We start from the raw sequence: 27,664 nt of genomic DNA, 5'->3' as shown, positions 1-27,664 counted from the left end.
TTTGATGGTAATGAAGGAAGAGTGATTTTTAATAAATAAGAATAGTTACAATGGAAACAGGTATTCAGTATTATTTCAGTGTTTTTTCCCCCCATTCCCCCTCTATATAAAATTCCTAGTAGATACAGAGGGTGGCGGTAATGAACCAAGGGACGCGCCAAACGACGTTAAAAGAAGAGAAGAAGAAGAAGAAGTATTTGAATCACTCAATGAATGAAAACGAAATCGAAAATAAATCCGTTTTGGGTAATATAGCGTTTACTGTGTAAAAGCAATTAATAATAATAATAATAATAAATGAAGCTCCGATCCATGCCTTTGATCACGACGATCGTGTTTTTACTCGCCCACGGTAAGACTTCTCATCTTACAATCTCTGGTTTTCTCAAATACTCTTAAAACAAAGACACGCTTGAAGTTACACGTGGGTCTTACGGCGAACGCAAAGAAAAGAGCAATAGTTGGATTCTGTTGGGTATGAATTAGCAAAAAAAATGCTTTAAAATGGAATTTATAGTAATGTTCCTTTAAGTGAAGGAAATTTAAACTATTATTAAAGACAATATTAATAAGGCAGGGAATACGGGTCACAGAGAATGACGGGACACATCTATATAATATTGGAGAAATGGTAAATACTAAAATTAAATATAAGAGGAAGAAACAGAAAAGGATATAGTAACTAAAAAAAATAAGGATTTGGCATATTTATTAGATTGTAACAGAGACCTAGAAGGGTATAGGATGTTACTAAAATACATAAATAATAATCGGTTACGTAAAATGATTTAAATATAGAAAGTGAATGCTCTGTTTTATGCTGGATCTTTAGGAGACCACAGTTTTATTCTGGATCTGAACACGAAGCGCTGGGCGTCCGGTCTGAGGAGAACTGACCCCAACTGAGTCTGGTTTCTCCCAAGGTTTTTCTTCTCCATTTTGTATGGATTGGGTTTTGTTTGCTTTGTTCGCTATGCAACCCGAGTTGTTAAAAGCGCTATATAAATAAAAAATGATTGATTGAAGCGCCAGGTGGCTCCCGGGGAGAAGGAACGGAGGAGCATCGAATGATTATATAAATATATCAAATATGATGTAATATAACTATTTGCGTATATGTGTGTGCAAAAGCAAAACTCTTCCATTAAAGTATGGCTGCACCACAGTACAAGCAGATGGTCATAAGCAGCGCGCCAAAAACCGAAGAAGTGACACGTTTTTGAAGAGAGAGTATATATATATATATATATATAATAATTTTATATTATCATCTCCCACATCATTAATAAAAATGTTCGATAATATATTTTATAATAAATAATACACATAAAATACTTATCTGATATGACCTTTTAACTATATATTTAGCTTCAAACAATATAACGCTTATCCACAAGGATTAAAGGGAAAGAAAATGACTGCAAAACACTAGTTTGGTGGCGATATGAATCAAATATGCAAACGGCCTTAGAACAGAAGAAGAAGGGAGCAGGGAGTGTTTTTCCATTTGTATAGTGAAGGTCTTGCGTGTTAACAAGGTACATACAGTGTTTAGCAGATGATAAGTTAACCGTGCTTACTAGAACTTACCAAGCAGCCAATCAAGCTCCTTAAGATTGAAAGAAAATACACAGGCAGGTTGAAAATGAACTTCACAGGATTGTGTGTCCCAGCAAACGTGGTTGAAGACCTTTGGTATATGCCATTGCTTCAAGACATCTTACTAGTTTTTGTTAATACATATTTGTTTAGTTTTGTGTTACTGTTACTGTACCAGTTAAAGATTTATTCACTGTGAAATCCACATTTCATCATACTTTCCTGCTGAACAATTTTATTTCTTCTCCAGGTGTTTTCGGGCGGTACTGATGAACTGTCGGCTTTTGTGATGGATGGAGATTCAGTCGCTCTACACACTAATGTTGAAACGAAGCAACAAGAAGACATAAAGTGGTATTATAAAGCCACTAGAATAGCTCAGATTGCTGGAGATCTCAGTTTTATTTGTACAGATGTTCAGTGTAATGGTGGTACTGAGAGATTCAGAGACAGACTAGAGCTGGACAATAAAACTGGAACTCTTACAATCAGAGACACCAGAACCACAGACTCTGGACTTTATGAATTAAAGATATTCAGCAGAAGATACAGCACCGAAAAAACCTTCAATGTTACCGATCTTGGTGAATATGATAATAAAATGCAAAACGGAAATACATGTTGCATTACTCTCAGATCCAAAGTTTGTTTTATGATTTGGCATAAAGATCCTTCAGCAGCTGTTGGTTTGTGTTTCAGGCGTTTCTGCTGCTGAACGAGATGAAATGAGGAGAAAGTCATTGATGGAGGGAGAATCAGTCACTTTAGATCCTGCTGTAACGAAAAACCCAAATGATGTGATGGTTTGGTATTTTAATGACATTTGCATCGCTGGAATCAATGAAGAACCCAGAATGATTTGTACAGATGTTCAGTGTAATAACGGCACTGAGAGATTCAGAGACAGACTGAAGCTGGATCATCAGACTGGATCTCTGACCATCATGAACATCACAATAATGGATTCTGGAGAATATACACTACAGATCAGCAACAGCAGATTCAGCATCACGAGGAGCTTCAGTGTTACTGTCACTGGTGAGTACCGCTTAGTTTCGTCGTGGATAGTGAGCTTTAATTGAGCTTTGGCTCAGGTGTCAAGTAGGGTTGCAGAGCGGTGGAAAATTTCAAGAAGCTTTCCAAAAAAAAGAAACATTCCACAATTTCTTGAAGGTTTCAGATATTTCTTTTTAACCTCTATACAACCCCGATATTAAACTTTTGTTTAGATGATCAACTTCACATCGAGCAATTCATGTTAACACTGCTATTGTGTTCCTGACAGCTCAATGATGTGAAAAACTTGCCATCGGTTAAAGTAGTATCATGCAGCCGATGAAGGAAGCAGAAAAGTGTAAAAAGTTGCAAAAAAAAAAAAGCTAAATTTGCACTCTAGTACTAAAGACTTATTTACTCTTTCAGGTTCAGGTCTGTCTGCAGGTCAAATAACTGGAATATGTGCTGCTGTCCTGCTTCTTATTGGTGCAACTGTTTGTGTGCTTTTTTACAAACGAAAGAAAGGTGAGCATTACATTAGTGATGAGAAGTCTTTTTATGTGACCGGTTCATTAAGACCACTTGATAAAAAAAATAACGAAAAACAATTTGTTTCCCAAAATGATTCAGTTTACATCAACACTTTAATTACTTTGTAGTTATTATAATCTGTTTCCTCTTCGGTTGAAGTCATTGGTTTTCATACATTACACTTACTACTGTACTTTCTGCTGTTCATCCTTCAAATATAAATAATACATCTGTGTTACACATACTGCTGATTTAAGGTGTATTTATTAAATAGATATGTAATAGTAATACGTGTTTAATTGAGTTTGTCGTTGTTGTTTAAACAGACACTAAGATGAAGGACAGTTCTCAGGTAAGATACTATGAACACTGAATCGGTTTCCCTAGAAGAAGATTCAGATCTGTAAGCTGGCAACATGTTTGTGTGATTTATGTAGTTTGTTTCAGAAACCATTACACTTATTGATAGCTTCGGTGCAGGTTTTATTCAAGGGCGCCAATATTTTTGGCAACAACTGTATTTTACTGTAAAACCAGAAGATGACAGTTTAATGTAGTTTATCAGTTCAGTTTAGGAAAAGAACATCATGTGTTCTGCAAACATAAAAATAAGCACTTACGTTCCTTGTGTATTTTTTTTTGTTTAAGCAAATCCTTAGTCAAATCATTAGTCACCTTACCTTCTGTCGATCTGTTTTCTTACAGATGAATGGTGTTCATGATTTGTCGCCTGATCATAACGACAGTCCACTGATGAATGATTGTAAAGAGAGCTCTTTTAATCACAACGATGCTCGAGAGAACATTACTAATCACATTGAGATCGAGCCCGAGGCTGCCAGTGAGATTTAATTTTTTTATTACTTTTGAACCAAGGAATCATTCTTTCCAAAATTCCAAAATTGTAAGGTTTGCATTTTTTTTTTTGTATTTTATATTTTTGCTATTGAAATGCTATTGCTATTGAAACACATTGACGTGTCCTTGTTAAACTTGAAGTGTTTTTACCACCGTTCCCTCATTGTACTCAAAAAGATGATTAATAGCTTTTGTTTGCGTTCGTTTATCGTCGTGGATAGAAGAAATACTTTTTATACGGCACCACTACTATATCTGTGAAAAGCGTTGATGAAATGACAACAGACTCTGTGCCTGAGTTCTATTGCTATTGTCCTCTCACAAAGGAAATACTAATATTATTTCATTACAGCGCCACCTGTTGGTCAAAAGTGATAAGCAGCTCTAACCCTAGTTAGATCTCACCTGTCCGTAGTTTCTCTGAACCCTTCACTCTAAAATCAGCAACAACTTGTCTAAAGTGTTCTACCACAATCTAGAACTCAGTACTCATACATTGTTTACTACCTTGATGGCACACGCACATCAGAGACGTCAGTTTTAAATCGGCAAGTAATGTAAAAAAGTTGTTCTATTTGTCATTGGTTATATATATTTTTTGATTTGCTTTTATTACTCCATTCGAGTTATTTTTATGCCGTTTGAAATGTGTGCTTTGTAATCATATTTAAATACTTTGTCTTCCAAAAAATGCGATTTGCGACTTGAAATAATACGAAAATGTGCACCAGGTCGATTTACGTTTACAATAACAAATATAGCTTGGATACAATTCACATTGTATGCCTTAAAGGGGTGATATTGAAGTGTAATGCAATGTGTTTATTTACCACATACTCAACAATTTTGTATTGATTTTGTTCAATTCTCATTGATCTAAAAAAGTAAGCTGTGCACTGATTGGCCAGCTATCCAGTGCACTGTGATTGGCCGAATACCTCAAGCGACTGGTGCGTGTTATGAAAATAAACTCATTCTGTGGTGTAGAGAAGTGGGGGCGTGATTAAACGAGCCGTTTTAGGAGAATGTAGAGAAGTGAAGGTTATAAAGAGTAGCTGCCTTGTGAGAACGTCTTTGCAACTTCAGGGATCTTATCTATGCCCTAACAGACTGTAACTCTCCTCAGAAGAAGTATCATATTGAAGACAGTATCATATTGAAGTTGTCACACTGTGACAAGAACTACACTGTAGGACCTTGGCCTACCAGTTATTTTGTTATTTAGCTGGTATTGTCTGTTTACATTTATGTGTAGCCCACATGGGCGCACAGCTGCAGAAGCAGAGATGGCGGAAAATGATGCTGCAAATGTTGTTAGTTGACATTGTTGACAATGTTGTTCATGTACCGTGTTTTTTGAATTATGCTGCATCTTACCAAGCAAGCTGCCATTAAGATCTTCCATACAGCTGAGAACACAGCTGTGGGTTTTAAATGATTAATAATTTTTGTAAAATTTATTTTTTTATGCAATTTTTCTATATACATATTTGTTAAAAAAAAAAAAAAAATTAGAAGCAGTTGTTATATTCGCAATTTATTTATTGAATTGTGGATTTTTTATGTTTTATACAATTTGGGGTTATATGTGACTTTGTTGTATTGTGTTTTTCTGTAATAAGTCACATTAAAACAAACTGGCTCATAAAAATTGGAATCTGTGAGTTTATTATTATTGTTTTGTTTATTGTATGCGTCTAAAAAGTCATTTTAAATTTGATGGATTGAAATGTTCAAAATATTATTATATATTTTTTACACTGTCAGTTTATGGTTTAGACACTTAAGAATTAAATATTAATGTAACTCATGAAACTATTTGGATACATTTAAATGCATTTAGTACAGTTTTTAGCAACACTGCTTAAAGTTACACTTATAAAAAACTAAAGGCATGGCATTATAAATGTACATACATTGTATTTATTCATAAAGCATTTTTATTGTCAGAACTCTTGAAACTAGTCACAGCATGAGTTTATAAGACCATGGTTTTTAATGAGCTATGAGACATATGTCCTTGAACATGTTTATATTTCACAAACACATTTTTTAGTCCCTTTTTTGTGTACAAACCAAAACTGTGTCAAACTGTCAAAATTATGGGCAGAAATGGAAAAACACCCTTCAACCACATGCATTAAACACAGACGCGCTGCTGACACCTCAGACACGTGCAGAGAAACTCATGAACAGACATCAAACACAAATTCAGCAGCAGGCGCATTCTCACGCAGAAGATGTTAGCCTGCCAAACCACTCTCGACTCGTTTTGATGAACGTTTTACATTTATGGTGTCCTCGATTCATTCTAAGAGCTCGCCGTTTCACACTCGTGTCATTTGCACTCCCCTCCATTTTCAGAGTCAATAATCAACATTTCCAAGCTTCAAAAAGCGCAGAAGCTCAAAACTGGTCTGTCGGGTCTTTCCACGTCCCGAAAAGTCTTTTCGCGTCCCGATAGCAGTCGCTATGTCAAGTGTCAAGAGACAAGAGGCATGGCTTTGGAGAGTGATTAGCAGAAAGCTTTCAAAGCTAGCTTGTATGATTCTTATTCGTCGTTCATGTAAATGTGTTGCGTTGGTTGGCTTGAGAGCTCTGAGGGTGTCTAAAGAGTTGAACCGATGAAAACGTCTTTGTTTAATCATATGACGACAGATGCATAGTCCACATGATTCTCCTCTCCGATTTTCTGCAAAAAGCATGCACAATTGCGCTAAAACGGTTTGCCTTTTAAGGGTTAACACATTTTCTTTAAAATCAAATACTGAACTCAGGTAATAGAGTTGTACAATACCTATCATTCATCTAATGGTACAAATAAGAACTCTTTTGGGGTAAATAGGGTGACATTTATGCCAAAAACATATCAACAACAGAAACTGACAAATGTCTAAACTACCAATCAGTTGTAAAGCCACGTGTTAAGTAGACGGGAAAAAACAGATCCGGTGCCTTAATTTGCTTTAACTGTTTGTTTTCGGGCCAAAATAAACACAAATGTTTAGCGTGCTAATATGTAGCAGGGTAGCATCACTGACAACATGAACCTTGTCTCATTTTCTTTAGCTTATATTTTTTACGTTGTTAGACTATTCACATTGAATACATAATGTTACAGCGTACTACTAAGAGCTGTAGGTAGAATGATACCTACTTCTTATTAAGTGTCCTTAACCAATGCTCAATTTTAAATTGCCTGTAAATATCTGATCTTATTAAAATGTTCCCCAAGTCACTGAACACAGACATTAAACTTTCTTACCAATCTGCGTGATTTTCTTTTGAAGAATGTTGTCTCTGCATACGTTATTTCTTCAATACAAGTCTGAACTGTTTAAAGGGATAGAAATAACACAAAATATATCAAGACAAGCATTTTGCTATGCCACAATTAAATCACAAGAAATATATTAATTGCATTTATGAATTTGTCTCGGCTCTACGCAGTAATTATAGCAACATTCTTGACTTTTTCATTTATATTTAAGCTCAACGAATCACAACATTGTCATTCCCAAATGCTCATCTGAACACTGAATCCTCAGACAAGATTTCATGGGCTATCAACATTAGAGTGCTTTAAAAGCAGTAGGAAACACTTGCCTTGATCGGCTCTTTTACGTTTCCTGTAGATGCAGGAGATTGTAATTAGTGCTAAAACGAACAGAGATCCAGCAGAGATCAACAGTATTGGAAGTGAGTCTTCTTGTGAAGGAGAATGCGAGTCCAGTGCTGTAAGAATAAAGCTGGAAGTAAATGCGTCGGTCTGATTTACAACAACATACAGAGATCATAAAACAGCTGCTTTACCTGGACATGGCTGACAGAGCTGAGTAACGTTGATGTGTTGAGTCTGGTTTCTGATGGGGTTGTTGATCACACAGCTGTAGGTGTTTTTATCCTGATATTCCACCTCCAGAGGTAGAGAGAGACTGATGCTGAGATCAGACACACTGATGCTGGACAATAAACTGTTTCCTTTGTACCAGGAGAGAGTCACATGACCCACGTTCACCGCCGAACACAACAATGAACAATTTGATGATGATGATGAAGATGATGAACATTGTGAAGAGTTCCTGCTGATGACAGGAACCGGCAGACGAGCTGAAAACATGACAGAATAAACTGAAATATAAGTAAATCTTATTATTGGTTCAATGTTTTGATTGAGTGTGTGTGATATAGCAATTTATAAAATGATTAGTATGCAAATAATTCATAAAACAAGACAATATTTGACAAAATACATCATATATTAAAACAAGATAATAGATAACAAAACAAATAATAGACAGTCTACTCACCATAGACAGAGACATTGAATGTTTTTGATGTCAGTTGAGGTCCACTAAGATCTACTTTATAAACTCCAGCGTGTAGAGTTGAGATGTTCATGATGGTCAGAGATCCAGTTTGATTGTCCAGCTTCAGTCTGTCTCTGAATCTCCCGTCAAGAACATCATCATATATGGAAATGGTTTGCTTGTTTCTGTTATGTTTAGCTATAAAACTCTTTTCATCTCCAATTGTCCACACTATGTCGTGCACTATGTGGTCTATTTCAGTAACATCAATGTTTAGAGTAATAGAATCTCCCTCCATCACTGACTGTATTTCTTTTCTGTATTTTTCTTTTATCATAGCCCCAAACGCACCTGAAAAACATTAATATGTGTAAACCGAAGATGCTTTCTGAAGTCAGCTGTAGATAAACTGATTGATTTAATACGAATACAATTCATGAGCACATCATTTTATCTTTATTTTAACACATATAAAGTAAAAACATCAATGTGAGAAGTTTTTTAAATGTATCTTAAAAAATAAATACGCTATAAATGCAAATGCAATAAATTAATAGTTTCATTAAAGTTGAATTCTGCTTGATAAACATGCATACATAATTTTTGTTATTTATGAATATCACAGGAGTGTTTTTACAAATATTTTGGAGAAACTGTTCAGCAATTTTTAAGTAAAGATATTTTAAGCGAAAACAAGATGGCTAGAATTTTAAAGTGGTTGAATGGGGATTTAGCCTTTCTGATCTCAATTAAAACAGACACCTGAATTGAATTCAAAGTCAATTTCATGATATTGTTTCATCTGGAACATAACAGAGAATTCTGAAAGGACCTTAAAGAAATTATGCCATTAAAAAAATATTTTATAACTTACCCATCAGACTCGAGAGCAAGCAGAACAAAACAAGTGCGTAGAACATTTTCTTTAAGACTTCAGTGAAGACTCTGATCTAACGTCGGCTGATGAATCCTCTCAGTTCAACATGACGCTCATTATATATCTAATCTTCATACTGGTCTGATGCGTGTATGAATTCAGTTTGGCCATTTGTTGTGCACAGAAATGCAATGTTAAAAAACGTTCAGCTTCTGAGTCAGACTGAAAGTCGCTGCGGTGGGTTTTCTTTAGAAAGGTGTTTGTTCTGCTGGGTAGGCAAACATCTTGCATGAGACAAATGGCATTTAGAGCATGAGGTGAAGGGGCTCTTCCTGCTTTTATACATGACGCTGTAACCTGAAAAACACTAAACCGTAACAAGCGTAATAGAAACACAATATGGTTGAGTGCAGTTCATATTTAATACTTTTTTCCACATTTTATCATAAAATAGTGTAATGCTGTATTTGGAAAACTCTAATATTTCTGGCTGTGAGAAATTCTCCCGCAACAAAAAACAACTTCAATGGTGTCCGAGTCCATCCGTATTTTATTTTTACTGTGAAAGGTCGCGTGCAACTATACAAGTGCAATGACAGAGTTGTACGATGAAAACTGAGTTAAAGACAAATATGTGATGTATGTTTATTGATGCTGGACAATGATGAGAATGAAGAGTTGTTGTGAAGAGTTACTGCTGAGGACAGGAAGGACGAAGAAGGTCTATTCTCTATGAGATACTTTTCAGTTCAGTAACTCCGCGGTATGTTGATGTCTTTATGTATTCCAGTAACGTTAATGTTGAGAAGGACATGACATCCTTCCATCATCGGTGTGGTTGGATTTTAGTTTGTTTCAGCAGCACCAAACACACGTGAAGAACGTGAGCAGGTTAACAGTAGAATGAATTGGGGCAGTTGTGGCTTAATGTGTGTTTACAGTGTGTGTGGGTGTGTGTGTGTGTGTGGTTGTGATCGTTCATTTTCTCACTGCTGCGTGTGAGAACTTGGATGGGCTCTGAGTATGATATATTTATAATTCACCTCCTTTCCCTTCCTAAAGAGGTTTTATAAATCAAGAGTAATGTTAAATACCTAAACATAATCATGCTACATAGCCCATGGAAAACCCTCCAAATTTTTTTTTTTTAAATATAGAATAGCTAATGTCATTTCAGATGGTTCCGGCCTTCGGGGGAATCGATGGGTAGATCAATGGGTTTCTGTACCAAAAAATACTTCTAGTTTTAAAATGATAACCTAAATAACTGCCCACATGCGCACTTCTGACTCAACGTGTGACATGTATTCGTATCTTGGAACTGATGTGTGTGTGTGTGTGTGTGTGTGTGTTGGTATTTGTGGTCAATGGGGTTAATATCAAACAATATGCTCATCTATATATTGCACAGAACTTCTAAATAGAGTTTGTTTTGAATATCTAAAAATATCTGTAGTTTCCTGTAAGGGGTTGGGTTAGGTGTAGGGTTGGTGAAAGGCAATACAGAGATGCTGAATTACAGGAATTTATTTAGCATCGGAATCCAAAACTGTAGTCAATAATGCTAGGTCAAGATAATCGGGAATATCACAGAATGTAAACAGAAACTGCTGTTACAGAATAACACTCGCAAACTTGAACATCCACACGCTATCTCTCTGATAAGTAGGAATGGGTAGATCGACAACTATTTTTTTTTTTAAATGTCGCTTGAATCGAGGCTGAAATCTCGCTGACACGTGGTCACGTGATGCTAGGCTCAAATACAGGTTTGTCTTTTTTTCTAGATCTATGCATTTAGTTTTTGGAAAGACTTTTGATGCATTATATTATTTTCTATTTAATGTAGTATTATTATCAGTTTGGAAAAATTAGTTTAATGTGATTGATGTTTAGACCAAAATTGAAAAACACCTAAAAACTCAAGTGATATTGAGTTAAAAACGTTAAAGTGAACAATTTACAATTCATTTTACAGTAACTGTGCTGCCCTCATCAGGCCACTCATGTTAGTCGTCTTTTTAAAGAAGAATAAACATTACATTTACATTTACATATACATATATATATATATTATATTTTGGCTTGAAAAAAAGCTACATTCATGAACTTGCGGATTATATCAAATCTAAAGTAATAGATTTTGAGGAAAGTTCCCGGAGCTATGTGTTTATGAAAGAATTTTACATGGATTTGGTCATGTCCATCTGTAGGAGAGAAGAGAAGATAATTACTGACCAACACAAAATGTTCTGGAAAGTCAATGACCCTGTTTTCTATTTTGATCAGAAATACTGTCAAGGTACAACATCAGCTGCCATTTTTGGTGAGATCATCAGTTTTGGTGAGAAACTGAAAGAGCCCGTTCAAAAGATTGTCTACAAAGATACCGCCATAGATATGGCTAATGAAATGAAAACAAACTGTGAATCCCTAAATGGAAACAGATCTAACCTAGAGAAACACATTCTTAAGAGGTTGGCAGAGCAGGAGGATTTTGACAAGTACATTGAATACTTAAACTTTCCCAGAGACCACTTAAAGGGTTTTGTCAAAGATGAAGTCATCAGTATATCACTGATAAGTTTGAAGTCAAGGTTCGACCCAAGATGAAGGAGAAAATTGAACTTGTGCAGCAGAAGATTATGGCAGCGGTTCATAGAGCAACTACAGTGGTCAACACAATCAATGGAGATGTCCAGAAGTGGTTGCATAATTTCACAGAGCAGCTCTCAGATGTGCTGATATTCTCTGTAAAGGACTTTAGTGGAGTGAGTCATGAAGGTCTGGATGATTTCAACCCTTTAGAAGATATGATAAGCAACTTCAGTTCAGTATCATTAGAAATGCTAGACAAATTCAGTACAGAGACATTTCCAGTAAGTCTGGAACATAAGGACAGACCAGATGAGATCCTGATTGGTCACCTCTGTCAGTGCCGCTGGGTTCAGTGTCCATTCTGTCGAGCCACCTGCACCAACACAATAGAAAACCATTCTGGAGATCACAGTGTTCCCTTCCATCGAGTGAATGGTCTCACTGGGTGCTGTTATGAGGGAACAGAGCTTCTCAGTGCAGATTTTTAGTGTTAACTAGTAAAAGGTTTTATACGGGCCAATGGATTTCATACAGAAGGGGATATTTATGCAAAGTGGAGCATCACCCCTAACTTCTCTGAACTGTGTTTCTGGAAATGGTTTGTGTACAGATTTCAGAAAGATCTGAAGAAATACTTTGAGAAAACATTCCACATGTGGCCAGTGATTTCAAAGCAATGGAGCCAGTACTCAAAAGAGCAAGCTATTGCAAGCTTGGATAAATATAAATAATGAAAAATGAACATGAATTACATGTAGGTCTGATTCATAGGCCACAGTTTGAAAATTAGTTTCTGAGATGTTCTTTTTCAATACAAAGAGCTCCTAAAGGACAAAAATATATTTTATAATTTAAACCAATGAAAAATAATTGACTTTCTAGTAACAGAATTGTGCCCATAGTTGGCTTATGATGGTTTTGGGAAAATCACTTAAGTTTTATTTTATTTGTCATACAGAAGTTATTACTATAAGTTCACAGGATTAGTTTCTTTGATTTTTAATTTTTTTTTATTCCATTTAAATTGCCATTTTGGTGTTTGCTTTAGTCGGTCACTTGACTGTGTAGCATTTTTTCCCCTGTTGCTGCAGCAATTCTGTATTTCATACTGTAACAGCTAAGAAAACTATGGGCCAGGTAATGTTGGCAGCTTGATGTTCATAAAACCCTCATGTCGGCCTAGTGAACCTGTGTATCATGTGTTCTTTTCGTATTCAATTAAAGACTTAAATTCAGAAAATCGAAAATTACTCATGTCATCATTGATTTCCAGATAAAATATAAAACCAAATAAATAAATAAACTCTTTTTTGTTGTGTGTGTGTGTTGAAAATATAAATATGAAAAATGCCTAAAGCCCAAATCTGATTTGGAAATTCAATCATCCAGTTTGACACGTGTTCTGTTCCTCTAATAAGTAAAATTGGTCTGAAGATTTATATACTGACGAATAAGTAGAAGGAGGTAGCACAATCTGAGCGAGTACCATTCAACATCAGAACTTCCAATGCAATTAATTTTTAATTGGATGATCAGGGTAAATTGTACTTCCTTAGTCTTCTGGGAAACATTCCTGTTCAAAAGTTTACCACCCACCCCCACCTCCCCCCCATTCTTGAGAATCCGTAAATGTTTTGACCTTATATAATAGTTATACCAACAAGGCACTTTATGAACAACTATCATATAACAGAAAGACATTGTATGAATTGGAAACAATGGCACAGACTGCTATTATGTTGCCAATGTACTTTCCAGTTTTTGCATTTAACATATCCAGTGAGCTCTTGGGTCAACCATCTTTGTCAAAAACTCAATTTACGACTGACTGTGCAAAAAAGCATTGATGGTTGAAGGACTTTCATTGATTTATATTTGTTGAGATGACGAACAGTGCCTGCACGTAGATGTTTTCGTAGATGTTCTCGTATTTCCTTCAGTTCTCTTCTTGAAACATGTCGTCTCTGCTGCTTGCATCCAGGATTCTCAGATCATATAATTGCATGTTGCTTAATGGAGAGATCTTACCTTGAATTTAAACGTGAGAAACTGTGTATCTCTCTTTCTCAGGTTTATCATGCTTATCGTGTATTGTGAGATCCATTAAAAAAAACTCACTACGGTGCTTTTCTTTTAACAGCGCTCAACCCCTGCAGCAAACTTATTGTGAATGTAACATCAAAATACTTTAAATGTACGCTCCACAACACTAGAAATGTAAAAAACATTTTAGCATGCAATAAGGCTAGTTTTAAGCGATGGTCCTTACAGATACATCTTGAATTCTACAAACTCCATTTTATTCTTCTGTGCCCCTCTAACTAAACGTTTCAACACTTTTGAACTTTTTTTTTTTTTAAGAATAATAATTCTGAATGAAATAAAAAATGCTAAAGAAAAAGGTAAAAAATGCAAAAAAAAAAAAAAAAAAAAACGTGATTAAATTAACATTTTCTTCAGGTTTAACACTAATAAATATTACATATTTTTACAAATAGTTTTTACAGGTAGCCTATATGAATGTCATTTATTAGATTCTGTAAAAAAAAAACCTAAATAATATCTGTTCTTACATTATTCCTATATTAATGCAATTTGATCATTCAAACGTTGAACTATTCCATCCCAGTAGATGGCGGACTAAAGCGGTCGCGCGATTCAACGAAGAAGAAAAGCGAGGCGGGCTCGGAAAAGGAAGTCACGAGCGTGAAATTTGAAATCTGACAACAAATATTTCATTTAATAATATGTTTAAATAAATTTAAAAAATGAAGCGTCAATCTATTTTTATTTCAGGGCTCTTGTTTGTTCTCGCGCACACGGTAGGACATTTTGTTCCGATCTCTGTTCAGTATTGTTGGTGAAGCAAGTTCTACCTAATGAATGAACGAAACTTCTGTTTATTCAAAGCTTGAGCAGAAGTTTCCAAGTAATTAAAGTAAATGTGAGATATTTCCTAAAGACACAAAAAAAAAAACGCTTAACCAAGTCATGTAACAATAGTTTGTCGCACATATCAGTACTGTTTTAAAGATTTCCCTATACTACTTTCCTGCTGAACAATTTTATTTCCTCTCCAGGTGTTTCGGGGCGGTACTGATGGACTGTCAGCTTTTGTGATGGATGGAGATTCAGTCGCTCTACACACTAATGTTGAAACGAAGCAACAAGAAGACATAAAGTGGTATTATAAAGCCACTAGAATAGCTCAGATCGCTGGAGATCTCAGTTTTATCTGTACAGATGTTCAGTGTAATGGTGGTACTGAGAGATTCAGAGACCGACTAGAGCTGGACAATAAAACTGGAACTCTTACAATCAGAGACACCAGAACCACAGACTCTGGACTTTATGAATTAAAGATCATCAGCATCAGATACAGCCCCGAAAAGACCTTCAACGTTACCATTCTTGGTGAATATGATAATAAAATGCGTGCAAAACGGAAATACACGTTGCATTACTCTACTCTCAGATCCAGAGTTTGTTTTTTAAGATTTGGCATAAAGATCCTTTAGTAGCTGTTGGTTTGTGTTTCAGGCGTTTCTGCTGCTGAACGAGATGAAATGAGGAGAAAGTCATTCATGGAGGGAGCATCAGTCACTTTAGATCCTGCTGTAATGAAAAACCCAAATGATGTGATGGTTTGGTATTTTAATGACATTTGCATCGCTGGAATCAATGAAGAACCCAGAATGATTTGTACAGATGTTCAGTGTAATAACAGCACTGAGAGATTCAGAGACAGACTGAAGCTGGATCATCAGACTGGATCTCTGACCATCATGAACATCAGAACCACAGACTCTGGAGAATATACACTACAGATCAGCAACAGCAGATTCAAATTCAAATTCAAATTTTATTTGTCACATACACATACATACATGGTACGACATGCAGTGAAATGTTCTTTACAACCGTCCAGCATCAAAATAGAAAACAGAATTTAAATATATATAAATATAAAATATAAAAAAATATGTATAACAATATGTATAAAAAAGAAGTGTGCAAAGTAAAGTATAAAAAATAAAGTAAAGTGTAGAATATAAAATATAAAGTGTAAAAATGTAAAGTGGCTGTGCGAATGTCCAGTGTAAGTGGCTAGTGCAATTGTCCAAAGTAAGTGGCGAGTATCTGGGGAAGAGGGGTGAACATGGGAATCCCGGTGATTAGGTACTGGGTGTTCTCTGGTTCAGACTCGAATGGCCTGCGGGAAGAAGCTCCTCCTCATTCTCTCTGTGTTTGCCTTCAGGGAACGAAATCGCTTTCCTGAACGCAGCAGAGAAAAGAGTCCATTGTTGGGATGGCTGAGGTCTTCCACGATCTTCCTGGCCCTGGTACAGCACCGCTTGTTGTAGATGTGCTGCAGCACAGGGAGCTCAGTGCGGATGGTGCGCTCAGCTGATCGCACCACCTTCTGAAGGGGGCTCGCCTGTCCTGCATGGTGCTGTTTCCAAACCAGGAGGTGATGTTTCCCGTCAGGACACTCTCGATGGTGCAGGTGTAAAAGTTCCTGAGCACCTGAGATGGGAGTCTGAAGTCCCTTAAGCGCCTCAGATGGTATAGACGCTGCCGGGCCTTCTTCACCAGGGTGTTGATGTGACAGGACCAAGACAGGTTCTGTGTGATGTGAACACCCAGGTACCGGAAACTGTCCACTCTCTCTACTGGGGTCCCGTCGATCTTGATGGGATGGTAAGAGCGCACCTGCTTCGTGCTGAAGTCCACTATTAACTCCTTTGTTTTGCTGACGTTCAGGAGCAGATTGTTCTCCTGACACCATCTCTCCAGGTTGTTGATCTCCTGAAGGTAGGCCATCTCATCGTTGTTGGAGATCAGGCCCACCACGACAGTGTCGTCAGCAAATTTAATGATGGTGGTGGAGTTTGTAGTGGCCACACAGTCATGTGTGTACAGCGAGTACAGCAGGGGGCTCAGAACACAACCCTGAGGGGCTCCAGTGCTGAGAGTGAGGGAGGATGAGGTGTGTTTTCCCATCCGTACGGCTTGTGGTCTGTCAGTTAGGAAGTTGGTGATCCAGTGACGCAGGGATGGGCTGAGTCCCAGGACCTCCAACTTCGAGGTGAGCGTGGAGGGAACTATGGTGTTGAACGCTGAACTATAGTCCACGAACAGCATTTTCACATAGTTCCCTTTCCTAAAATCCAGGTGGCTTGTGGTTGTGTGGAGGAGGTGCGTGATGGCATCCTCTGTAGACCGGTTCTGGCGGTAGGCAAACTGTAGTGGGTCCAATGTGTCCGGTAGTGATGAGGTGATGAAGTCTCTGACGAGTCTCTCGAAGCACTTCATCACTACAGACGTCAGAGCTACAGGGCGGTAATCATTTAGGCAAGATGGTTGAGGTTTCTTCGTCACAGGAACAATGATGGACTCTTTGAAACACAAGGGGACTATAGACTGTTTCAGGAGAGATTAAATATCTCAGTGAACACCGGTGCTAGCTGGTCAGCACAGGCTCTCAGAACCCGACCTGTGATGCCGACAGGTCCTGCTGCCTTCCTGGTGTTCACTCTCCTGAATGCCCTCCTTACGTCGTGCTCGAAATGGTGAAGCGTGATATCCTCTCCGGCTCTCTCGGCGTGCATGCTGTTCATCATGCGCTAGCGGCGCTTAGCGTGATTAGCTGCAGCCTCGAAACGAGCATAAAGGTGTTTAGCTCGTCTGCCAGAGAAGCATCCGCGCTCTCCACTCTGGAGGTTGGCGTTTTATAGTCCGTGATGTTTCTCAGTACCTGCCAAAGGCTCCTAGAGTCACTGTGTTGAAACTGTTACTCAAGTTTCCTCCCGTAGCACCTCTTTGCCTCCTTTACCGCTCTGCGCCACGTTGTACGACGCATCCTTGTATTCAGACATGTCCCGGTGACAATCCCGTATTATAGGCTGCGGAGCGGGATCTCAGAGAGTCGCGGATAGTTTTGTCTACCCACGGCTTCTGTTTGGGAAACGTCCTGATGACGGTTTTCTCTACCGTGTCATCCGCTAGTTTCCCAATGAATCCCACCACCGCTTCCGTGAACACGTTGACGTCCTCGGAGCTACACCTGAACATGGCCCAGTCTGCGTCATCCAAAGCGTCCTGCAGAGCGGCCACCGAATGGTCAGACCAGCGTGACACCTCCTCTGTACCGGTGCTTCCTGTTTCAGCCTCTGTTTGTAAACAGGTACGAGGAAAATGGCGGCATGGTCCGATTTACCAAACGGCGGGCATGATTTTGCCTTGTAGCTGTCTCTGAAGGGTGTGTAGCAGTGATCCAGTGTCCTTTCGCCCCTGGTGGGGCAGGTGATGTGCTGGTGAAAGTTCGGCAGTGCGCGCTTGAGGTTTGCACTGTTAAAATCCCCCAGCACAATGAGTGCGGCGTCCCGGTGCTGTGTCTGGTGTGTTGTGAGGTGGTCGTGTAAATCCCATATTGCAGTGTCCGTGTCCGCTTGAGGTGGAATATAAACGGCGCTGACTATGACCGAGCTGAATTCCCGTGGAAGATAGAAAGGGCGACATTTGATGGTCAGAAGTTCCAGGTTTGGTGTGCAGGAGCGTGAGAGAGGAACAACGCTCGCGCTGTCGCACCAGCGGTTGTTCACCATCAGACACACTCCACCTCCCGTGTCTTCCCGACTCCATTGTTCTGTCCATGCGGTAAACAGAGAAAAACTCGGCCGGTTGTATGGTGTGGTCCGGTACCGCTGGGTTCAGCCATGTCTCGGTGAAGCAGAGGAGGTTGCAGTCCCGAATGTCTCTCTGGAACTTGATCCTTGCCCTGAGGTCATCAAGCTTGTTTTCCAGAGACTGGACGTTGGCTAACAGGACACTAGGTAGGGGCGCGGTGTGAGCGCGTGCCCTCAACCTGTTCCTGACGCCGGCTCGCTTCCCTCGTGGACGCCGGTGCGGTCGCGCCCTTTTGTCTTCGTCAGGATCTCGCTCGGCCAACATGGGTCCGGATTTAAAAAACGGCGAATGTTGGGTGCATTGTACACCAATAGATATAAGAGTGGCTCGATCATATTTAGTGATAGCCATCTTATATAAAGAAAACCGCACAGACTATCCAAAATACTAATAATTAACAGAAAAACAAAAAGTTTTGCCGAGCGGACGTGGACGGCAGCCGAACTCAACGGCGCCATCTTGGAATTAAGTGGAATTTAGCATCACAACGAGTTTCAGTGTTACTGTCACTGGTGAGTACCGCTTAGTTTCGTTGTGGATAGTGAGCTTTAGTTGAGCTTTGGCTCAGGTGTCAAGTAGGGTTGCAGAGCGGTGGAAAATTTCAAGAAGCTTTTCAAAAAAAAAGAAACATTCCACAATTTCTTGAAGGTTTCAGATATTTCTTTTTTAACCACTATGGTCAAATGATTCATGATTTGTGGCCTGATCATAGCGACAGTCCACTGATGGATGATGGTAAAGAGAGCTCTTTTAATCACACCGATGCTCGAGAGAACATTACTAATCACATTGAGATCGAGCCCGAGGCTGCCAGTGAGATTTAATTCTTTTTTACTTTTGAACCAAGGAATCATTCTTTCCAAAATTCCAAAATTGTAAGGTTTGCATTTTTTGTATTTTATATTTTTGCTATTGAAATGCTCTATTTTACAAACACATTGACGTGTCCTTGTTAAACTTGAAGTGTTTTTACCACCGTGCCCTCATTGTACTCAAAAAGTTGAATAATAGCTTTTGTTTGCGTTCGTTTATCGTCGTGGATAGAAGAAATACTTTTATACGGCACCACTACTATATCTGTGAAAAGCGTTGTGAAATGACAACAGACTCTGTGCCTGAGTTCTATTGCTATTGTCCTCTCACAAAGGAAATACTAATATTATTGCATTACAGCGTCACCTGTTGGTCAAAAGTGATAAGCAGCTCTAACCCTAGTTAGATCTCACCTGTCCGTAGTTTCTCTGAACCCTTCACTCTAAAATCAGCAACAACTTGTCTAAAGTGTTCTACCACAATCTAGAACTCAGTACTCATACATTGTTTACTACCTTGATGGCACACGCACATCAGAGACGTCAGTTTTTAAATCACGAGTTTTTATGTTGTATATTTGTTCTATTTGTCATTGGTTATATATTTTCTATAATACGAAAATGTGCACCAGGTTGTTTGTTTACAATAACAAATATACCTTGGATACAATTCCCATTGTATGCTTTAAAAGGGGTGATATTGAAGTGTAATGCAATGTGTTTATTTACCACATACTCGGCAATTTTGTATTGATTTTGTTCAATTCTCATTGATCTAAAAAAGTAAGCTGTGCACTGATTGGCCAGCTATCCAGTGCACTGTGATTGGCCGAATAAGTGACTGGTGCGTGTTATGAAAAAAAAATCTATGCCCTAACAGACTGTAACTCTCCTCAGAAGAAGTATCATATTGAAGTTGTCACACTGTGACAAGAACTACACTGTAGGACCTTGGCCTACCAGTTATTTTGTTATTTAGCTGGTATTGTCTGTTTACATTTATATGTAGCCCACATGGGCGCACAGCTGCAGAAGCAGAGATGGCAGAAAATGATGCTGCAGGTGTTATTAGTTGACATTGTTGACAATGTTGTTCATGTACCGTGTTTTTTTGAATTATGCATTATCTTATCAAGCAAGCTGCCATTAAGATCATCCATACAGCTGAGAACACAGCTGTGGGTTTTAAATGATTAATTTTGTAATATTTATTTTTTATGCAAGTGTGTTCTATATACATATTTGATAAAAAAATTAAAAAATTAGAAGCAGTTGTTATATTCACAATTTATTTATTGAATTGTGGATTTTTATGTTTTATACAATTTGAGGGTATATGTGACTTTGTTGCCTTGTTTTTCTGTAATAAGTCATAAGTCACAAATAAGTTTTCTGTAATAAATCGGAATATGTGAGTTTATTATTATTGTTTTGTTTATTGTATGCGTCTGGAAAGTCATTTTAAATTTGATGGATTGAAATGTTCAAAATATTATTATATATTTTTTACACTGTCAGTTTATGGTTTAGACACTTAAGAATTAAATATTAATGTAACTCATGAAACTTTTGGATACATTTAAATGCATTTAGTACAGTTTTTAGCAACACTGCTTAAAGTTACACTTATAAAAACTAAAGGCATGGCATTATAAATGTACATACATTGTATTTATTCATAAAGCATTTTTATTGTCAGAACTCTTGAAACTAGTCACAGCATGAGTTTATAAGACCATGATTTTTTAATGAGGTATGAGACATATGTCCTTGAACATGAAGTTTATATTTCACAAACACATTTTTAGTCCTTTTATTGTGTACAGACCAAAACTGTCAAACTGTCAAAATTATGGGCAGAAATGGAAAGACACCCTTCAACCACATGCATTAAACACAGACGCGCTGCTGACACCTCAGAAACGTGCAGAGAAACTCATGAACAGACATCAAACACAAATTCAGCAGCAGGCGCATTCTCACGCAGAAGATGTTAGCCTGCCAAACCACTCTCGACTCGTTTTGATCAACGTTTTACATTTATGGTGTCCTCGATTCATTCTAAGAGCTCGCCGTTTCACACTCGTGTCATTTGCACTCCCCTCCATTTTCAGAGTCAATAATCAACATTTCCAAGCTTCAAAAAGCGCAGAAGCTCAAATCGGCGCGCTCGATGCTCAAAACCGGTCTGTCAGGTCTTTCCACGCCCCGAAAAGTCTTTTCGCGTCCCGATAGCAGTCGCTGTGTCAAGTGTCAAGAGACAAGAAGCATGGCTTTGGAGAGTGATTAGCAGAAAGCTTTCAAAGCTAGCTTGTATGATTCTTATTCGTCGTTCATGTAAATGTGCTGCGGCGGTTGTTTTTTGATTCGTACCAGCTTGAGAGCTCTACCATCTGAGGGTGTCTAAAGAGTTGAACCGATGAAAACGTCTTTGTTTAATCATATGACGACAGATGCATAGTCCACATGAGTCTCTCTCCGATTTTCTGCAAAAAGCATGCAAAATTGCGCTAAAATGGTTTGCCTTTTAAGGGTTAACACATTTTCTTTAAAATCAAATATTGAACTCAGGTAATAGAGTTGCACAATACCTATCATTCATCTAATGGTACAAATAAGAACTCTTTTTGGGGTAAATAGAGTGACATTTTGACATTATGCCATTATTTGACATTACGCCAAAAACATCAACAACAGAAACTGTCAAATGTTTAAACTACCAATCAGTTGTAAAAGCCCGTGTTAAGTAGAAGGAAAAAAAAACAGATCCGGTGCCTGAATTAGCTGTAACTGTTTGTTTTCTGCCAAAATAAACTCAATGTTCATAACTAATCACGTTTAGCGTGCTAATATGTAGCAGGGTAGCATCACTGACAACATGAACCTCGTCTCATTTTCTTTAGCTTATATTTTTTACGTTGTTTATTGACTAAAGAGTAGTCATTGAATACATAATGTTACAGCGTACTATAAATGATACCTACTTCTTATTAAGTGTCCTTAACCGATGCTTACTTTTAAATTGAGCGTTTCTTAAAGTGTATATGCATATTTTTACACTTTGTGTTGCATTTGAAAGTGCCTGTAAATATCTGATCTGATTAAAGTGTTGGCCAGGTCACTATACAGCCACAAACACACACATCAAACTTTCTTACCAATCTGCGTGATTTTCTTTTGAAGAATGTTGTCTCTGCATATGTTATTTCTTCAATACAAGTCTGAACTGTTTAAAGGGATAGAAATAACACAAAATATATCAAGGCAAGCATTTTGCTATGCCACAATTAAATCACAAGAAATGTATTAATTGCATTTATGAATTTGTCTCGGCTCTACGCAGTAATTATTTTTCATTTTTATTTAAGCTCAACGAATCACAACATTGTCATTCCCAAATGTTCATCTGAACACTGAATCCTCAGACAAGATTTCATGGGCTATCAACATTAGAGTGCTTTAAAAGCGGTAGGAAACACTTGCCTTTTGATCGGCTCTTTTACGTTTGCTGTAGATGCAGGAGATTGTAATTAGAGCTAAAGCGAACAGAGATCCAGCAGAGATTAACAGTATTGGAAGTGAGTCTTCTTGTGAAGGAGAATGCGAGTCCAGTGCTGTAAGAATAAAGCTGGAAGTAAATGCGTCGGTCTGATTTACAACAACATACAGAGATCATAAAACCGCTGCTTTACCTGGACATGGCTGACAGAGCTGAGTAACGTTGATGTGTTGAGTCTGGTTTCTGATGGGGTTGTTGATCACACAGCTGTAGGTGTTTTTATCCTGATGTTCCACCTCCAGAGGTAGAGAGAGACTGATGCTGAGATCAGACACACTGATGCTGGACAATAAACTGTTTCCTTTGTACCAGGAGAGAGTCACATGACCCACGTTCACCACCGAACACAGCAGCGAACAATTTGATGATGATGATGATGAAGATGATGAACATTGTGAAGAGTTCCTGCTGATGACAGGAACAGGCAGACGAGCTGAAAACATGACAGAATAAACTGAAATATAAGTAAATCTTATTATTGGTTCAGCGGTTTGATTGAGTGAGTGTGATATAGCAATTTATAAAATGATTAGTATGCAAATAATTCATAAAACAAGACAATATTTGACAAAATACATCATATATTAAAACAAGATAATAGATAACAAAACAAATAATAGACAGTCTACTCACCATAGACAGAAACATTGAATGTTTTTGATGTCAGTTGAGGTCCACTAAGATCTACTTTATAAACTCCAGCGTGTAGAGTTGAGATGTTCGTGATGGTCAGAGATCCAGTTTGATTGTCCAGCTTCAGTCTGTCTCTGAATCTCCCGTCAAAAACATCATCATATATGGAAAAGGTTTGCTTCTTTTTGTTATGTTTAGCTATAATACTCTTTTCATCTCCAATTGTCCACACTATGTCGTGCACTATGTGGTCTATTTCAGTAACATCAATGTTTAGAGTAATAGAATCTCCCTCCATCACTGACTGTATTTCTTTTCTGTATTTTTCTTTTATCATAGCCCCAAACGCACCTGAAAAACATTAATATGTGTAAACCGAAGATGCTTTCTGAAGTCAGCTGTAGATAAACTGATTGATTTAATACGAATACAATTCATGAGCACATCATTTTATCTTTATTTTAACACATATAAAGTAAAAACATCAATGTGAGAAGTTTTTTAAATGTATCTTAAAAAATAAATACGCTATAAATGCAAATGCAATAAATTAATAGTTTCATTAAAGTTGAATTCTGCTTGATAAACATGCATACATAATTTTTTGTTATTTATGAATATCACAGGAGTGTTTTTACAAATATTTTGGAGAAACTGTTCAGCAATTTTTTTAAGTAAAGATATTTTAAGCGAAAACAAGATGGCTAGAATTTTAAAGTGGTTGAATGGGGATTTAGCCTTTCTGATCTCAATTAAAACAGACACCTGAATTGAATTCAAAGTCAATTTCATGATATTGTTTCATCTGGAACATAACAGAGAATTCTGAAAGGACCTTAAAGAAATTATGCCATTAAAAAAATATTTTAGAACTTACCCATCAGACTCGAGAGCAAGCAGAACAAAACAAGTGCGTAGAGCATTTTCTTTAAGACTTCAGTGAAGACTCTGATCTAACGTCGGCTGATGAATCCTCTCAGTTCAACATAACGCTCATTATATATCTAATCTTCATACTGGTCTGATGCGTGTATGAATTCAGTTTGGCCATTTGTTGTGCACAGAAATGCAATGTTAAAAACGTTCAGCTTCTGAGTCAGACTGAAAGTCGCTATGGTGGTTTTCTTTAGAAAGGTGTTTGTTCTGCTGGGTAGGCAAATATCTTGCATGAGAGAAATGGCATTTAGAGCATGAGGTGAAGGGGCTCTTCCTGCTTTTATACATGACGCTGTAACCTGAAAAACACTAAACCGTAACAAGCGTAATGGAAACACAATATGGTTGAGTGCAATGCATATTTAATACTTTTTCCACATTTTATTATAAAATAGTGTAATGCTGTATTTGGAAAACTCTAATATTTCTGGCTGTGAGAAATTCTCCCGCAACAAAAAACAACCTCAATGGTGTCCGAGTCCATCCGTATTTTATTTTTACTGTGAAAGGTCGCGTGCAACTATACAAGTGCAATGACAGAGCTGTAACAGTAGAAGGAACTGGGGCAGTTGTGGCTTAACGTGTGTTTACAGTGTGTGTGGGTGTGTGTGTGTGTGTGTGATCGTTCATTTTCTCACTGCTGCGTGTGAGAACTTGGATGGGCTCTGAGTATGATATATTTATAATTCACCTCCTTTCCCTTCCTAAAGAGATTTTATAAATCAAGAGTAATGTTAAATACCTAAACATAATCATGCTACATAGCCCATGGAAAACCCTCCAAATATTTTTTTTTTTAAATATAGAATAGCTAATGTCATTTCAGATGGTTCCGGCCTTCGGGGGAATCGATGGGTAGATCAATGGGTTTCTGTACCAAAAAATACTTCTAGTTTTAAAATGATACCCTAAATAACTTCTGGCAATGCCCACATGCGCACTTCTGACTCAACGTGTGACATGTATTCGTATCTTGGAACTGATGTGTGTGTGTGTGTGTGTGTGTGTTGGTATTTGTGGTCAATGGGGTTAATATCAAACAATATGCTCATCTATATATTGCACAGAACTTCTAAATAGAGTTTGTTTTGAATATCAGGTGTAGGGTTGGTGAAAGGCAATACAGAGATGCTGAATTACAGGAATTTATTTAGCATCGGAATCGAAAAATTGTAGTCAATAATGCTAGGTCAAGATAATCGGGACTATCACAGAATGTAAACAGAAACTGCTGTTACAGAATAACACTCGCAAACTTGAACATCCACACGCTATCTCTCTGATAAGTAGGGATGGGTAGATCGACAACTATTTTTTTTTTAAATGTCGCTTGAATCGAGGCTGAAACCTCGCTGACACGTGGTCACGTGATGCTAGGCTCAAATACAGGTTTGTCTTTTCTTCTAGATCTATGCATTTAGTTTTTGGAAAGAATTTTGATGCATTATATTATTTTCTATTTAATGTATTATTATTATCAGTTTGGAAAAATTTGTTTAATGTGATTGATGTTTAGACCAAAATTGAAAACACCTAAAAACTCAAGTGATATTGAGTTAAAGTGAACAATTCACAATTCATTTTACAGTAGCTGTGCTGCCCTCATCAGGCCATTCATTTTAGTCGTCTTTTTAAAGAAGGATAAACATTACATTTACATATATATATATATATATATATATATATATATATATATATATATATATATATATATATATATATATATATATATATATATATATGCGCTAGAAATCTTTTTTTTTTTTTGGCTTGCTTTGTAAGTTATAATAAGTAATAAAAAAAGCTACATTCATGAACTTATGGATTATATCAAATCTAAAGTAATAGTTTTTGAGCAAAGTTCCAGGAGCTATGTGTTTATGAAAGGATTTTACATGGATTTGGTCATGTCCATCTGTAGAAGAGAAGAGAAGATAATTACTGACCAACAAAAATGTTCTGGAAAGTCAATGAACCTGTTTTGTATTTTGAACACTGTCAAGGTACAACATCAGCTGCCATTTTTGGTGAGATCATCAGTTTTGGTGAGAAACTGAAAGAGCCCATTCAAAAGATTGTCTACAAAGACACCGCCAGAGATATGGCTAATGAAATTAAAACAAACTGTGAATCCCTAAATGGAAACAGATCTAACCTAGAGAAACACATTCTTAGGAGGTTGGCAGAGCAGGAGGATTTTGACAAGTACATTGAATACTTAAACTTTCCCAGAGACCACTTAAAGGGTTTTGTCAAAGATGAAGTCAGTAAGTATATCACTGATAAGTTTGAAGTCAAGGTTCGACCCAAGATGAAGGAGAAAATTGAACTTGTGAAGCAGAAGATTATGGCAGCGGTTCATAGAGCAACTACAGTGGTCAACACAATCAATGGAGATGTTCAGAAATGGCTGCATAATTTCACAGAGCAGCTCTCAGATGTGCTGATATTCTTTAGTGGAGTGAGTCATGAAGGTCTGGATGATTTCAACCTCCTAGAAGATGTGATAAGCAACTTCAGTTCAGTATCATTAGAAATGCTAGACAAATTCAGTACAGAGACATTTCCAGTAAGTCTGGAACATAAGGACAGACCAGATGAGATCCTGATTGGTCACCTCTGTCAGTGCCGCTGGGTTCAGTGTCCATTCTGTCGAGTCACCTGCACCAACACAATAGAAAACCATTCTGGAGATCACAGTGTTCCCTTCCATCGAGTGAATGGTCTCACTGGGTGCTGTTATGAGGGAACAGAGCTTCTCAGTGCAGATTTTTAGTGTTAACTAGTAAAAGGTTTTATACGGGCCAATGGATTTCATACAGAAGGGGATATTTATGCAAAGTGGAGCATCACCCCTAACTTCTCTGAACTGTGTTACTGGAAATGGTTTGTGTACAGATTTCAGAAAGATCTGAAGAAATACTTTAAGAAAACATTCCACATGTGGCCAGTGATTTCAAAGCAATGGAGCCAGTACTCAAAAGAGCAAGCTATTGCAAGCTTGGATAAATATAAATAATGAAAAATGAACATGAATTACATGTAGGTCTGATTCATAGGCCACAGTTTGGAAATTAGTTTCTGAGATGTTCTTTTTCAATACAAAGAGCTCCTAAAGGACAAAAATATATTTTATAATTTAAACCAATGAAAAATAATTGACTTTCTAGTAACAAAATTGTGCCCATAGTTGGCTAATGATGGTTTTGGGAAAAGCACTTAAGTTTTATTTTATTTGTCATACAGAAGTTATTACTATAAGTTC

At 37.4% G+C, this 27,664-nt stretch overlaps 1 protein-coding gene and 1 long non-coding RNA gene across 5 annotated transcripts in view; both read left to right on the top strand.

Moving 5' to 3' along the window:
- The first annotated feature begins 172 nt into the window (after positions 1-172).
- Positions 173-27,664, top strand: part of LOC122327411 — a 48,670-nt gene continuing 21,178 nt past the window's right edge. For 2 of the 4 annotated variants that reach the window (XM_043222764.1, XM_043222767.1), the window contains exon 1: positions 173-352. In XM_043222764.1, coding sequence (XP_043078699.1) covers positions 298-352 — 55 coding nt within the window. In that variant the 5' untranslated portion in view covers positions 173-297. The remainder of the gene's footprint in view (positions 353-27,664) is intronic. The other 2 variants (XM_043222762.1, XM_043222761.1) reach the window with 1 other exon arrangement.
- LOC122327593 lies at positions 3,127-4,540 on the top strand. Its single transcript, XR_006247673.1, has 2 exons — positions 3,127-3,478; positions 3,832-4,540. It is a non-coding gene; the product is annotated as an uncharacterized LOC122327593 (long non-coding RNA).

This window comes from Puntigrus tetrazona, chromosome 22 (genome assembly GCF_018831695.1).
Source record: "Puntigrus tetrazona isolate hp1 chromosome 22, ASM1883169v1, whole genome shotgun sequence".
Taxonomy (NCBI): Eukaryota; Metazoa; Chordata; class Actinopteri; order Cypriniformes; family Cyprinidae; genus Puntigrus; species Puntigrus tetrazona.
Note: the sequence above shows the minus strand (reverse complement) of the source record. Positions and strands in the feature narration are given on the sequence as shown.